Source organism: Pelobates fuscus, chromosome 6 (genome assembly GCF_036172605.1).
Source record: "Pelobates fuscus isolate aPelFus1 chromosome 6, aPelFus1.pri, whole genome shotgun sequence".
NCBI lineage: Eukaryota > Metazoa > Chordata > Amphibia > Anura > Pelobatidae > Pelobates > Pelobates fuscus.
The window spans coordinates 150,133,503-150,149,407 of NC_086322.1; the positions used below are offsets into that span (position 1 = coordinate 150,133,503).

At 39.8% G+C, this 15,905-nt stretch overlaps 1 protein-coding gene across 1 annotated transcript in view; it reads right to left on the reverse strand.

The window, feature by feature from the left end:
* ANKRD50 (ankyrin repeat domain containing 50) overlaps positions 1 to 15,905 on the reverse strand; it is a 54,841-nt gene that overhangs the window by 22,630 nt on the left and 16,306 nt on the right. The window contains exon 3 of the mRNA XM_063458417.1: positions 3,846 to 4,075. Coding sequence (XP_063314487.1) covers positions 3,846 to 4,075 — 230 coding nt within the window. The remainder of the gene's footprint in view (positions 1 to 3,845; positions 4,076 to 15,905) is intronic.

The following is a 15,905-nucleotide window of genomic DNA, read 5'->3' on the forward strand; positions in this document are numbered from 1 at the left end:
GTCCGGTTTGACCAAACCTTATATGAATGAAACTTCCAGGCAATAGCTTGCTATACATTCACACATACAGTGTTATACCTGGTAGCGTTACTTACTTACACACAACTTACAGGATAGCCAGCTCATAGAGAAGCATTTGATTGAACCATTTCACCGGCCCAGAAAGCAAGGGCAAGCTCTGAGCTGGTAAGGGGATTTTTATACAGAATTGACATTAGGCAGCCAGGAAAAAAGTTTAGGCCTGCATAAGTCATGTGTGCTGGGGGTGGAACTAGCCCCACACGCAAAAGTGGTGAAAGAACCGCCTAAACAACATGATCAGTTCAGGAAGTAAATTGGTCTGGGTGCCTAATGGTGTCGTTTTAAGAGTATAATAAATGCTGCCCATGTTTATGGACTACGAATTTGTTTACTGTAATCATGCACTCTCATGCATCTCAAATAAATCATATCTGAGCTACAGTAAATGTTTAACACGGTTATGTATGCCTGTTTAAAAGCATGTCACAGATTACTATGCCCAATACATTCAACACATACACGGTTATTCATTGAAGAGAGCATCCAAAGTGAATTTTAAATTTCAGGCCAGAGTAGCCAAACAAAGCATAGCTGGCATAGTGGATTTTTCCAGTTCTGCTATTGTGACCTTAAATTTGAATTCTCACTTTTATGAATAACCCTAATAGAAGTGACAGGTGTGCTTAAACGTAATGAGCACCTATCAGCTTACAGTAAAAACAGACCTATTAATGATATAAAGATGATGGTGTTAAAAAAAGAGAGAAAAAAAAAAAACAACAATAATCTGTGGTAAAAAAAATTCTAGACTGGCAGTCAATCCCACAGTGCCACAAACATAGCTGCCAAGCATTAGGACAGCTGTGCCCAAACAGGATCAAAGGTTACTAGAGCAAAACGAAATGACACATGTGACACAGTACATATGGAAAAGCAAAGTGGTTGTTTTTTCTGCAATATGACTCAAATTGACTCCTTATGTTACCGGTTGTTTGTTTATCCTAAATATATTAAAAACACAAAATGTAAATACACTTGCAGATCTGCTTTAAATATGTAAATTAATAGTATTGTAAAAATTGTATATCATATGCACCAAAGAATCTGAACATATTAACACTGAAAGCTACTATTGCTATACTAATCTAAAAAAATATGCCTAACCGCTACTGACTTAAGAATAGTTTCTGTATACATATAACAAGTCCGTGTCCAATGATTTGGGGCTTCTGTTTCCAGTTTAGTCTGTCTGGAAACATCCAGATTTTCCAATTACAAAATGGTAACCCTAGCAATGGAACATCCATCCACATGACTAAAACTGAACTAATGTGAGGTTTGATGCTTTTTAAGATCCAGAATTATTTATCAGTAGAGAAACTTAAGGAACTCTTGAGCTAAACACGTTTTCAACAGTCAGAAATGGGAACTCGAAAGCCTGTTCTGGGAAAACACAAATGTATACGAGTTCTGAAATTAGACCAGGATTCCACTTCTGGTCTTTTAAGAGGTCTAAGGGACATCCTTACGAGCAGAACATTTTACAAGGTTGAATCCTTCAATATTATCCACTTTAAAGGGTCTGTTATGCAAGCTGTAAAAGGGTACCCAGAAAATCAATCAGAAGTTAAGAGTAGTTGATTGTTTCCTCTGAAATGTAAGATAGTCAAAGTAAATCTTTACAGAAGTTTCACAAAATAACAACTGAATATTTCCCACCATTAATATCTTTATCTCTTTCTAAAGTTAATGGTGCACATATAAACTCTCCTACTCATCCTAGCACTTTCATTCTCTCACATAATCAGCATTGTGACCTTTGGCCACTGAAGAGAGTAACCAGCAAAGACAGCCCCAGGCTCTTTACAAAACAGCAAAAAGGATCTTTCATTGCAATCTGGTAACGCTTTGTTAAAGAACATACTTGACATAGCTCTGCAGAACCTATAAATTATCTGCTTTATTTCCAACGGACCATTTCACACTTTGCATAATATCCATAAATGAATAATGTTCCTGGAATACAAAATACAACCTTCCTAAAATGCACATTGAAGGTTTTTTTCCCCTTTCCTTTCTTTTAAAAAAAAAAGCCTGATTCAGTAGAGGCGTGTAAGTTACTGCAAACGGTCAGATCGTATACAATGGACAAGCTTTTAAAGGAAATTTAAAAAAACTGAAATCAATTTAAATACATGGATATGGTCTAGGATTCTCTAACTCAACCATTACATCTAAACTACTGGGGTTCTTCTGCTTTTTCAAGCAGTATTTCAATACTATTTTTTTTTTTATTTTTTTTGCATTTAGCAGAAATGTATTCCTATTAGGAGTACTTTACTGGAGATTATTTCACTTGATTTCTTTCCGTTAATGCATTTTTACTCAACTTCCCTATCCCTTTAACTTCATTCTAGGGATCGACCGATATTGATTTTTTAGAGCCGATACCGATACCGATAATCTGTGAACTTTCACACCGATAGCCGATAACTTGCCGATATTCTGTACATTTACCATTTTGAAAAAATAAACTATTTCTAACGGTAAATGCACAAAATATACATGCCACATGTAGTGGATGAAGTGTATTTAGACAGGGGAGCTGTGTGTGTAGTGGATGCAGTGTGTATTTGTGTAGTGTGTATATATAGTGAATGCAGAGTGTGTGTTTGTGAAGTGTGTATAGTGAATGCAGAGTGTGTGTTTGTGAAGTGTGTATAGTGAATGCAGAGTGTGTGTTTGTGTAGTGTGTATAGTGAATGCAGTGTGTGTGTAGTGTGGGTAAAGTGAATGCAGTGTGTGTGTGTGTTTGTGTAGTGTGTGTATGTAATGCAGTGTGTGTTTGTGTAGTGTATGTAATGCAGTGTGTGTGTGTTTGTGTAGTGTGTATGTATGTAATGCAGTGTGTGTGTGTGTGTGTGTTTGTGTAGTGTTTATGTATGTAATGCAGTGTGTGTGTGTGTTTGTGTAGTGTGTATGTATGTAATGCAGTGTGTGTAGTGTGTTTGTGTAGTGTGTATGTATGTAATGCAGTGTGTGTAGTGTGTGTTTGTGTAGTGTGTGTGCATGTATGTAATTCAGTGTGTGTAGTGTGTGTTTGTGTAGTGTGTGTGTGTAGTGTGTATGTATGTAATGTGTGTTTGTGTAGTGATGTAATTTGTGTAAAATGGGGGGGGGTGTTTATGTTAATTATTTTTTTTATTTTATATTTAAATTGTTTTCTTTTTTGTTTCTTTTAGTCCCCCCTCCCTGCTTCTTACCAGGGAGGGGGTTATAGTATTCCCTGGTGGTCCGGTGGTTTGTTAAGTCCTGGGGGGGCTGGCAGCAAGCGCTGACTTACCTCCCAACAGCTTCTCCAGCTCCCCAGTGTAAATCTCGCGGCCCTTAGTGCCGCGCGGAGCGTTGCCATGGAAACCCGTGGCAACGCTCTGCCGCCGCGGGTCTCGCGAGATTTAGACATGGAGCTGCAGAAGCTGCTGGGAGGTAAGTCAGCGCTTGCTGCCGGCCCCCCCAGGACCGCCAGGCTTGTAATGAGCCTGGCGGTCCTAGGAGGTATTATCGGCAATATCGGTAGCTATATTGGCCGATACCAATATTGCCGAAAATACCGAATATCGGCCGATAATATCGGTAAAACCGATAATCGGTCGATCCCTACTTCATTCCTTACTATTTTCGTCACAAACTCAAAAAGCTGCAAAAAAACAAACACTGTACCAGTGGTAAGTTGGCTCCTGGTGGTAACACTACTGTGTACAGACGTGATAAATGGACACAATATTTTCTACAGCAGAAAGCAAGACTTCGACCTCTTTACGTACCTGTAAACATTTTAGTGACCGTTCGACTTTGTTTGCGAGCTGAACAGATGAGGAGTAGCCATGGAGGAAAAAACTCATGATGACTTGCCAAAAGGTCAGCTATTGTCCCCGATAGGCCAGAGGGCCGGTGTTCCCCTTCAGCAACATTGCAGCCTTCATCCACTGAATCAACAACCAAGAGGAGACTTTGGGAAGGTGACTTCATAGCCAAAAGAGGAAGAAGAACACACCTATTAGAAGGAAAAAAGGGATACCTATAAACACCCCAAAGCAAGTGTTACTGTATGCAGAACATCACATCCTAATTTTTTTTATATATAGAAGCACCTGGGCAAGGGAACTTGTTGAAATTAATGTTTTAATAAATAATGGCTACTTTTGAATTCCATAACACATTCAGACAAACAAGGAAAGCACGAATATAGAAACAAGGCTGCAAAAAACATACAGTCAGCAGCCGGCTAAATTCACTAGATTGCATAGATGCCTCTAGCTTTACACAGTGAAAGAGGCAGGTAATGGCAGTTTGGCTTTTCTGATGATGCACTGCACTTAAAATACTCAAGATCAGCAGGAAATGTTTTATTCTATTAAAAATTGTCAAATTGATTTTCAAAAAAATAAAATAAAATAAAAAAAGAAACGCCACAATGGCAATGTTAATACAGTCACTTTACCAGTAGTTGCTAGTGTTTGGCATTATCCGATCAAATGTTTCTCAAAGAGAAGCATTAAGGACAAATCTCCAGTCCAAATACAGGTATATACATAGTAAAAAATAAATAAATGATATATACATTCTCTGAAACATTTTTAAAACAAAAGGCTGCAAGGACACTGTGTTAGCACCATAATATCTTTAGCAATATGAAGTGATCCTTCAAATGGACACCATAATCACCAGAACCACTACAGACATCTATAGCCTGTTCCTGTGTAAGTACTGTGCAGCACCCTGCATGGAGGCGCTGACCGTTCCACATATACATTGATTCAATGCATCTCTATTAGGAGATGCTGGCTATTTGCCACACATGCACAATAGCATCACAAGGCTTTCCAATAGCAAAGCATTGGATCAGCTGAGAACATCAAGATTGATGATCCCAGCCACAGACGCAGGGCCTAGTGTGGCCAACCATAGCGAGACAGGTGCACTGTCCACTTATGTTTCCCACTGTCTCTGTCCCTTCAAACATCATGAACTGAACAAAATCAGATACAGACTGTGCATTTACAAATTAGAATTGACCTCAGAAAAAACATTTAAAGCAACACTGTCACCGCCTTTACAAAATCAATATTTTATAAAAAGATATAATCTTATACTCATATTGACTGCGTTGCAATTTGACACCGAGTGGAGCGGCCGCCGTCAAGCTTGTAATTCTCCCGGCTGCAGGGAAATCAAGCTCTTTCTGTGTAGGATCCCATGGTCTTGCTGGATCCTCCACATAACTCAAAGCTGTATTCTCGCGTATGCACGAGAGTAAAGCACTGAAGCGCCAGATGCTGAAGGAGAGCAGATGGCATACCCTCTTTAAAAAACCCTCTCTACACCCTATGACATACCCTCTTTAAAAAAAAAAACTCCATAGAAATTACTAAATCAAACCACAATCTTGCACTAAGTTTTTGTTTAGCTGCATTTGTAATTGTTTGACAAACAACCTAATCAATTATTGTCTTACCTTTATATTAAAATGACCACTATAGGCACCCAGACCACTTCAGCTTAATGGTCCATCTAGGTCTCATTGACAGCCGCTAGAGGCGCTTCCGCACTTCTCACTGTGATTTTCACAGTGCAGGGGTGGGGGCCAGGGGGGAGGACAGTAGGTCCCCCCCCTTTGTTTTATTAGGGCCCCCACCCACCGCACAGGGGTGGGGGCCGGGGGGGAGGACAATAGGTCCCCCCCCTTATTGTTTTATTAGGGCCCCCACCCACCGCTCAGGGGTGGGGGCCAGTAGCCCCCCCCCATCTTTAACCCCCGCGCGGGGGGGGGGGTGTATTAGGTTTTTTTTTTTTTTTTAGTGAGCAGCCTGCTCACTGCTTACTAGACATGCCCCTACTCGCGGTATAGCGAGTAGGGGCATATTATTTACTAATACTAAGTAATCTTTACTTAGTATTAGTAAAGTTGGCTGAAAGACCAGTTTAGGTCTTTCAGCCTTTTAGTAGATAGCTCCCTGATACCGTGGGAATTAGGGAGTTATCTACTAAGCTGCTGCAAAATGCAGCCGTGGCAATGAATAGGATCGGAGTTTCATTCATTAGAATGAAATTCCGATACAAACAAAGTACCGAATTGCATCCTAACATGAATGGAGAAACAGTGCTCATTCTGTTAAGATGCAATTCGGCAGTTTTGCCGGCGTTCTGTCTAAGTGACAGGACGATCGGCAATACTGACAGGAAGCATTGTGGGAACAGGGAGTAAAGCTAGGGATCATGGGAAAATTGTTCTGACCAGCGGAAATGAAGCACACTTTGCTCCTCCGCTGGTCTGAGCTGGTCAAGCGGAGGAATCCTCCATAAGACAAAGAGTCCCTACTTTGTCTTATGATTTTAAAGAAAACTAAAGAAGACAGGAAGAAAAGAAGAACAGATCCTGAGAGAGGGGGAGAAGAGGAAGAGATTGAGGAAAGGTAAGTTCGGCATGACAGTGCCGCTTTAATGTAAATTACATCTGATTGAAAGTGAAACTAGTTTTTTTTTTTTCATGCAGGCTTTCTCAGAGTAAGGGGAGGTGTGGCAAGGGCTGCATAAACATAAACAGAAACAAAGTGATTTAACTCCTAAATGGCAGTGAATTGAGCAGTGAGACTGCAGGGGAATGATCTATACACTAAAACTGCTTCATTAAACTAAAGTTGTTTAGGTGACTATAGTGTTCTTTTAAAGTCAGGAGCGGCTGTTCTGTCAAGTCAGGGATTTGAGAAATGTCTTATTTATTAGACCAGGGGTAGGCAACCTTTCAGTAGCACTGTGCCGAAATAAGATTGTGAAGTCCCATAGCATGCTGGTCCTATTTTTTTTTTTAAATTAAGGCGTGTATGTTGCCGTATTCTGCTTGTGTTACTTATACTGATGTTGCTTTTTATCATTGTATTTGTGAGTATATGAGCTATTATAATTTAAATTAAATTAAACAACTAAATCAAAATGGATGTCTACACTCCTTAGGTCAGGGGTAGACAACCTTCAGCACTCCAAATGCATGTACAGCAGCTCCCATAATGTGCCTTTAGTGCTAAAAAGCTGGCAAAGCATCAGGGAAGATGTAATCCACAACATTGGGATTTTAATATTTTCTGAACCCTTTAGTTTTTGTGACTAAATGGCCCTGTTCTGTTGAGCGTTACAAAGCAATCATTAATGGTTGCATATTGACTTGCCCCTCCCCAGTAAAGTCAAGAGATGAACTATTGTGTAATAAGGTGCAATCGATTTGTTTAAAACAAATCCAGCAATAGGTGTTAGCTAGTTGCCTTTGGTATATTAAAAAGATACAAGATGAATCAGTAAAAATTTGGAGTGTAATATGTATACTCATAATGTTTTTTTTTACAAAAAAAGTATTAGTTATCACAATTATTTACTAAATTGAATTCAAAGTTAATTTCAAATGTTAAGCCAAAACTGATAAATTATAAAAATGTTATTCTGGTGTGCAAAAAAAGTATACCTGGAGTAAATACACACAAGTACTCGTAATGGGTGGCCAATGATCGGTTGAGCAAATCAGCTATGCATATCACCAGCTTCCAAGACAAACCTTCCTGATATGGACCATTAGAGGAAGAAATAGAGGGGGCAAAGACGACAAACCTTGGCAGATTATCTTCAGAGTTAAAATATAAAAAAAAACTGTTTAACCACCTAAAGATAAAATGTTATTGGGGGAGTGTTGCTATAAGTACGGTGCAATATTCTGCTACAAAATTTCAGGACTGCTTTAATTAACAGTGTGACGGACCGCCTGCCACCTCGACCGGGGGCCTCCGTCAATCGTTGCTACTAGTGCTCACCGAGGACTCCAAGCACTCCACCAGACACCATCAGCACTGTAGCTCCCTGGCCGCCGTAGTTTGGCTGGGGGTCTCGCCATCCCTTCCCACCCTGGACTAAACTCCTGGATCTAGCTCCCAGTGGGAAGGACTCTCCTTCAAGAGAGTAGCTGTGAAGTTCTTATAAGAGCTAGTAATATAGCATGTATAGCAGGTCCCTACAAACACGAGACAAGGCTCTATGTTGAGAGTAACGCAGGACTCCATTTTAATGGTGCCACACTGGCCTTTTTTATGACAGTCCCCATGCAAGGGGTACGCACACATGGACCTTGTTGGGTAGAGGGACACAAACTTACAAACCAATAACAGAGTTACAATGCATGACACTCCCACATACAATAAGCCTTTCCCTTTACTTAGAAGATAATTGAGTCAAGCACTATACTAAACTCAATAATCTCCAAACACAAAAAAACACACATTTTTACAAACCCCCCCCAAAATACCTTAAAACACATAAAATCCCCATAAACATTACATCCCCTGATAGCCCTGTTCTGGGTGACCAACATATCCAAAAATCACCCAGATCAGTTCAAGGGTTCTGAAATCTTATGGACGTCATAGGTTTTACCGACCGCAGGCATGGTCCCATAGCTGAAAATAGTTCCATAGAATTGTGGCTAAGTGCCGCTGGAGGACCAACTGGGAACCGCAAAGTTTTCATACCGAAAATAGTTCCAGGGCATTCGTGGCTAAGTCCCCCTGAAGTCTATTCGCAGTTTTGGTCCATGTGAACAAGGTGGCCACCACCACGTCTTCGAATTACATTTTGAATGACTTCAGGAGTTCGAAGTGCTGCTTCGAAAGTTTGAATTGTTCCTGTTACAAGTCCCAACAGGCACAAATAGCATTTTCAAATAGGGTTTAACACAGGGGCCATAGTCACAGGGTAAGAGGCTGGCAAGTATGCCCCTCCAAGAACCCGTGATGAGGTCCAGTTCGTCACAAACAGCACTAAGCACATTCAGATTATTGCAAAGTGTGTTCAACATTCTGAAAAGTACACCATTCCTCCATGAGGAAACTTTTTTTTTTCTCTCAATGGGTAATGATAGAACAAGTCAATCTAAGCACCAAAAGAACTTTAGCTTAATGAAGCAGAATTTGGTATATAGATCATGCTTCTGTCCTCTTATTGCTTACTTCTCTGCCATTTAAAGGCTAAATCACTTTGTTTATGCAGCTCCTGTGTGTGATTAAAGTTCAATTAACAAAGCAGGAGATAAAAATGTTTCTAAAGTAAACACCATGTGTGGTGAAAATTAAACCTTTTTTAATGGATACTGCATGAGTCACAGCCAGGGCAGGTGTTGCTAGCATTGCAATAACAGTAATTGAACTCCTAAAAGGCAAAACAAATTAGCAGTATGACTACCAGGGAATAATCTCTACACCAAAATGGCTTTAGGACGTCCTGAAAAGTTAAGAATCCAAGTAAGAGGTAAACATCTAGGACCAAACAACCACTCAACCACCAAGTGGCTTGGCATACAAGCTCACAGAATTATCTGCTACTTCTGGAAGCAATATTAGCACAAAAACGATTTGTTGGCATATTCAAGAAACTGATTTCAAAGACAATACAGCTTTATGAAGCTTAAAACCTGGACCAGCAGAAAATGTTCTCCTGGGTGATGAATCACTATATGGATGATCAACAGATGGTATATGAGTAATAAAAGGTCTTTGCGATTTTCACAGAGAGGTATCAATGATACCTCACAAAGTGAAAAGATTCCAACTTCATGCTAATAGATTAGAGACGGCCCTTTCATGTTATGGTATGACAATGTTTCTTCCTGGACTGATGCCCATACTGAAATTGCAGGGAAATGGTATAGAGGAATCTGACCCAAACCCAGCCCGCTCTGAACTGGAACACTGTACCTGGCCTTGTTGCCATATCAAAACCTGACATTACTAATGTTCAGAGTTGAAAGGAAGCCAATCCAGCATTGTTCCAACATTTAGTGGAAGGTCTTGATGATGAATGGAGGTTGATAGGTAAGTAACAAAAACAACTTCATTTTAACAGCCTTGAGAATGGAATGGGATTCTTGACAAGCAGGCTCCAACATAAACAAATGAAGGAATCAATTTATTTATCAATCGACTTGGGCTGTTGATTACTTCTCCACATTAAGAGAAGAGTATATTTAAAGTCGAACACAGCCCGAGAGTACAACATTGACGTGGACTCCTGACAGATGATGAGCCAGGAGCTGAAGAGGATCCACAATTTGAAGACAGTGGTGGCCATAACGGACAGCTTAAAGTAAATGAAACTTACCTGCTCCTGCCCTGCCAGGCCACTGCACTGCAAATGGCAATGTCACCATTGAGGTTATTTGCTAAATATCCTCAACCACATACAGTGACAAAGCCTATTTAAGAACATGGCTATTAAGGCAAGCAAAACTTTGGAGCCAGACTCCTCCAGTTCTAACTGGTCCTGAATAACCTCCAGCAAGATTTGCATTATCTTTATTTGGTCTGGAACTGCAGGCACCAAATAAAACAGGACATTATTAGATAAAACATGTATCTAACTCGTAGAAATGTATGTCTTTCAAGGCCACCCATCTATTAAGAGCCCTTAACTCTTCTTTCAATCCAGTTTTAGACACAAGACAAGGAATTTTTATTCTAGTTTAATACCAGACTTGCTAAAAGTTGAAACATTGATAAGAAAAGCTACACCAGTTTTACTTTAAAACAAAGCAATTTGCAGTGATGGTTACTGCAACTTTGATATTGGTATTGGTGAACGCAGAACAATATAATCTAAAGCAATGGTCAGCGACCATTTGCACATGAGGGCCAAATGCAATATCTGTAAATGTATGAAGTGCCACATTCATCTACATAGTTAATAATTAAGTGAACACTAGATCGCTCTATAGCTTGGTTTACTTGTGAATAATTGCCATGTTTAGGGATGCCAAATTAGAGAGCTATCTACTAAACAACTGAACAATCAAAATGTAAAAAGGTGCTTTCCTAATTCTGATCTTTCAGATTTTTTTGAAGAAAGCATCTTATTAATTTGGCATCCTCATTATTATTATTATTATATTATTTATAGAGCGCCGTCAAATTCCTCAGCGCTTTACAATGGGTGGACGAACAGACACGTAGTTGTAACCAGACAAGTTGGACACACAGGAACAGAGGGCCCTGCTCAATGAGCTTACATGCTAGAGGGAGTGGGGTAAAATGACACAAAAGGTAAGGATAGTATTAGACTAGTGACAGTTGCAGAAGAGGAATCAGTTGGGAGCTCATGTGGGATTGCCATATTAAAAGATACCAAATAAGGGAGCTATATACGAAACACTTACACATTATCACACGTTTTACTTTTAGGAGATCCACACTGCCTCCCTACCTGTGCCTGTTAGAGCTGGAGTGAATCCTCTCCCTATGTCCACTGTGCATTTACTGCACAGCTCACGGCTGCATTATGTAGTGATGTCGATGCAATATCATTACCCTGCTGCCAGCAAATTACAGGGCATGAGAGGGAGCTGTGCAGGATGAGCAAAGTAAGTGCATAGCTCCCTTGTCGCCCATTCACCTCCCACAAGTGTATTTGAGAGGAGTAGGTACCGGTCATGCAGGTAGGCAGGTGCTGCATTAGGCTTGAGCTTATTTTTTTCATGTGAATTTGCGGGCCTTATATAGGTTGCAGACAGTTGATCTAAATAACGTGCAATGGCTTTCAGTTATATATTGCAACACATTTGTGAAAACATTTTTTTAAGTATCCTTTGGAATATTAGAAGGACAGTCGATAGACAAGATTTCATCAGAATTTTTTTTTTTTCCCCAATCATAGAGTCCATACAACTGCATCAGTAGTAAGCTCTGCCACCTTTTCTTTTCAACAGCAGTGAGTGAAAGCAGATTTCAAACCTAATCCATTAAGTTGATCCTTTTTCACATCTGCTGCAGTGTTCAGAAACAAGATGTGAGTCTCTAATAGCCGGGTGTGTAAAAGAACAAATAAAAAGTGACAGCGTGAGAAGCTGTCGCCGACCACTGACATTACAGCTATACATATGCATTTTACACGCACTACATATATGCATCCATTGGACAACCCCTACAATCCTGTGTATGGTTTACAGTACTCAAGGCAGATACACTTGTATTTTATTATCCCTACTTGTCTGTATTAAGCCACTGTAAAACAGGTGTGGATTTCTAATGCCCCTATTTCCCAGGAACAATTTGTATTGGAATCATTTATCGCTTTAAATTTTTTAAAAATTTTTTTTAAATAAATGAAAAGTTTAAACAGGAATGACTGAGTTACAGACTCTATGAAAACCAAATTTGCTTTGGAATTAACCCCTTAAGGACCAAACTTCTAGAAAAAAAAAGGGAATCATGACATGTCACACATAGCATGTGTCCTTAAGGGAACAAATGAAGAACAAGGAGCACTGCCTGTAGTGTATATATGGATATATATCGTTATATAAAATAAGAAATGAAAATAAAAAATATATTTATTGGTGAACAAGATACAAGGTGATTACTTCATACATCTACTCCTAAGCCTTCTGTATAGATGCATACAGGGGCCTACAGAGATACTATGCAGAAATAAAAGGTTTAAAAAGGACAGTTGACAGCACCTAGATCACAGCTGTTCTCAGATTTTACACTATCTCCGCCGTTACAGTTAAAAGTACTCTTGGCAGTTAGTCCTACTGCACAATTTGTAACTGTAAACAGGGTATAGGAGACTGGAAACGTCTGAGTTTGGCTCAGATCTTACACTGTCTCCACCGTTATAGTAAGTGGTACACTTGGCGGTCTGTCCTGCTGCACAACATCTGTAACCACAAACTAGGTGCAAGAGACTTAAGTCGTCTGAGTGGGGTCTCTATCATTGAGGCAAATAGTATCTTGATATAGTTTTCAAAGAAAAAAGGTATCAACTGTAATCGAAATTACCCCGGGAGACCCGTGCTGTCTGAATGCTGTCTTAGAGTTAAAAACTGCAAGCTGTAGTAATAGTGCGTTCGATTCCTGCAATAGACTCTACTTCAGGTGCTAGATAGTTAATTACCCCAAATAAAATGTAGAGAAAAGACAGAGAAAAAGAAGATATATCTCTGTGCCTTCAAGGGCACCTATCAGATAGGAGAGCTAACTGCAGGAAAAGGAGAGGTACAGAAGGAGAGAGGTATTTAAATAAATCACGGTAGATGAATAGTAAATACTAACTGTGCCTTCAAGGGCACCTTCCTTTCAAGTCACTAGCTAGCTTGCGTTAGAATAACTAGAATCTCCACACATTAAAGTATATGTGTAGAATGGTAGTGTATAGCCACAATAGGTGTCAGTGGCTATAACCTAGGTGTCCCTCCCGATACACCTAAATGAATATCGTCGAAGATCGTAATAATCTAAAGTATTGATTGCTGGTGCAGAGGGTATAATTCTTAGGAGAGACCAGAAAAAACCCCGACGCGCGTTTCGCCGGTAAGGCGGCTTTTCAAGGGGGACGAGATCGTGTACCAGTGGGCTATTAAATAGGGCGCCCAAACCTATTAATTGACATCACGAGAACGTCGACGTCATCAATCAGGTCTGACGGGAGACGGTGGCCTGGAAGGGTCAAATCCCTCCGTCCAAATTGTGTTTACGTTGTATTTCACAGAGAGTGAAAAATATACTGTATCTGATTCACAGATACATAATGATGAAGAGCAGGTAAAAACCTATTGCATGTATAATGCTCGATCGGTAGATTTTGCTCCCTTGCATGATAGGGTAATATTAAATCACCTGTAGGATTCTATATATTTCGTAAAGGATGGGACGTAAGGGACTTAAAACTAATCCTCATTTTTTATTATTCACAAGTTGTGATGATAGCCAGATATACGGCTGTTGTATCGGTAATTTGGCTAGACCCCACCTATATGTAGTGGTAGATAGTATCCCGTTTGGGCACATCATATAGGATCCATGTATGCATGTACCTATACTAGGGGGTCATTTGTACTGTGAGAAGGGGCTTGATTCATACCTTCATTTAATACAGTATTTACAAGTGACGATGTCTCCAAGCCGATGCCTTTTTGCATCGGTAAATAGCTAGTTGCCATCTATGAGTGGTAATAGAGAGTATCTCGTTTGAACACATAATATATCAACTACTTGTATCATATACGATCCGTGTGTGCACATGAGTGTGTTGGAAGATCATTCATCATAGAAAATCCAATACTGATGATACAGTCAACAGCCCGTTAAGACGTTTTCCATCTTCTCAAGGGGTCGGGAAGATGTCAGGTGTTGTTGTACTGATCAATACCATATTTACATGTGGAGAGTACCATGTGCATATTACCATTATTTAAAGCTCACATATAGGAGAATTAGTGGCATACAAGCTGTATATTAATGCATAATTCGACGTTCTCGGTTGGTAGTCATTTCTGCAAAAGTCTTGCAATTATAGGAAATTGTGATGTTCACAGGATCATGAAGATAATTGGTAAGATACTAAATTTATATTTAGATATAGCTGGATAATCAATTAGTAATGATCTAAAGAGGTGCCAGTCATAATGGCTGAGAGAGTTATATGAATTGTGATATAGCTCTGAAGGTATGGAAATTAGAGAATGATTAATGTATGAAAGGTGTATAGTTGAACTCCTCGTTAAGTCCCTGAGGGGCGAGGGTTCTAAAGGAGTATATCCATTTAGATTCTTTCTGGAGTAATTGTTGGTTAAAATTCCCTTTCCTAGGGTTAGGGATCAGTTTTTCAATGGCCTGGAATTTCAGATTGTCAGTATTCCTAGTATAGGTACATGCATACATGGATCCTATATGATGTGCCCAAACGGGATACTATCTACCACTACATATAGGTGGGGTCTAGCCAAATTACCGATACAACAGCCGTATATCTGGCTATCATCACAACTTGTGAATAATAAAAAATGAGGATTAGTTTTAAGTCCCTTACGTCCCATCCTTTACGAAATATATAGAATCCTACAGGTGATTTAATATTACCCTATCATGCAAGGGAGCAAAATCTACCGATCGAGCATTATACATGCAATAGGTTTTTACCTGCTCTTCATCATTATGTATCTGTGAATCAGATACAGTATATTTTTCACTCTCTGTGAAATACAACGTAAACACAATTTGGACGGAGGGATTTGACCCTTCCAGGCCACCGTCTCCCGTCAGACCTGATTGATGACGTCGACGTTCTCGTGATGTCAATTAATAGGTTTGGGCGCCCTATTTAATAGCCCACTGGTACACGATCTCGTCCCCCTTGAAAAGCCGCCTTACCGGCGAAACGCGCGTCGGGGTTTTTTCTGGTCTCTCCTAAGAATTATACCCTCTGCACCAGCAATCAATACTTTAGATTATTACGATCTTCGACGATATTCATTTAGGTGTATCGGGAGGGACACCTAGGTTATAGCCACTGACACCTATTGTGGCTATACACTACCATTCTACACATATACTTTAATGTGTGGAGATTCTAGTTATTCTAACGCAAGCTAGCTAGTGACTTGAAAGGAAGGTGCCCTTGAAGGCACAGTTAGTATTTACTATTCATCTACCGTGATTTATTTAAATACCTCTCTCCTTCTGTACCTCTCCTTTTCCTGCAGTTAGCTCTCCTATCTGATAGGTGCCCTTGAAGGCACAGAGATATATCTTCTTTTTCTCTGTCTTTTCTCTACATTTTATTTGGGGTAATTAACTATCTAGCACCTGAAGTAGAGTCTATTGCAGGAATCGAACGCACTATTACTACAGCTTGCAGTTTTTAACTCTAAGACAGCATTCAGACAGCACGGGTCTCCCGGGGTAATTTCGATTACAGTTGATACCTTTTTTCTTTGAAAACTATATCAAGATACTATTTGCCTCAATGATAGAGACCCCACTCAGACGACTTAAGTCTCTTGCACCTAGTTTGTGGTT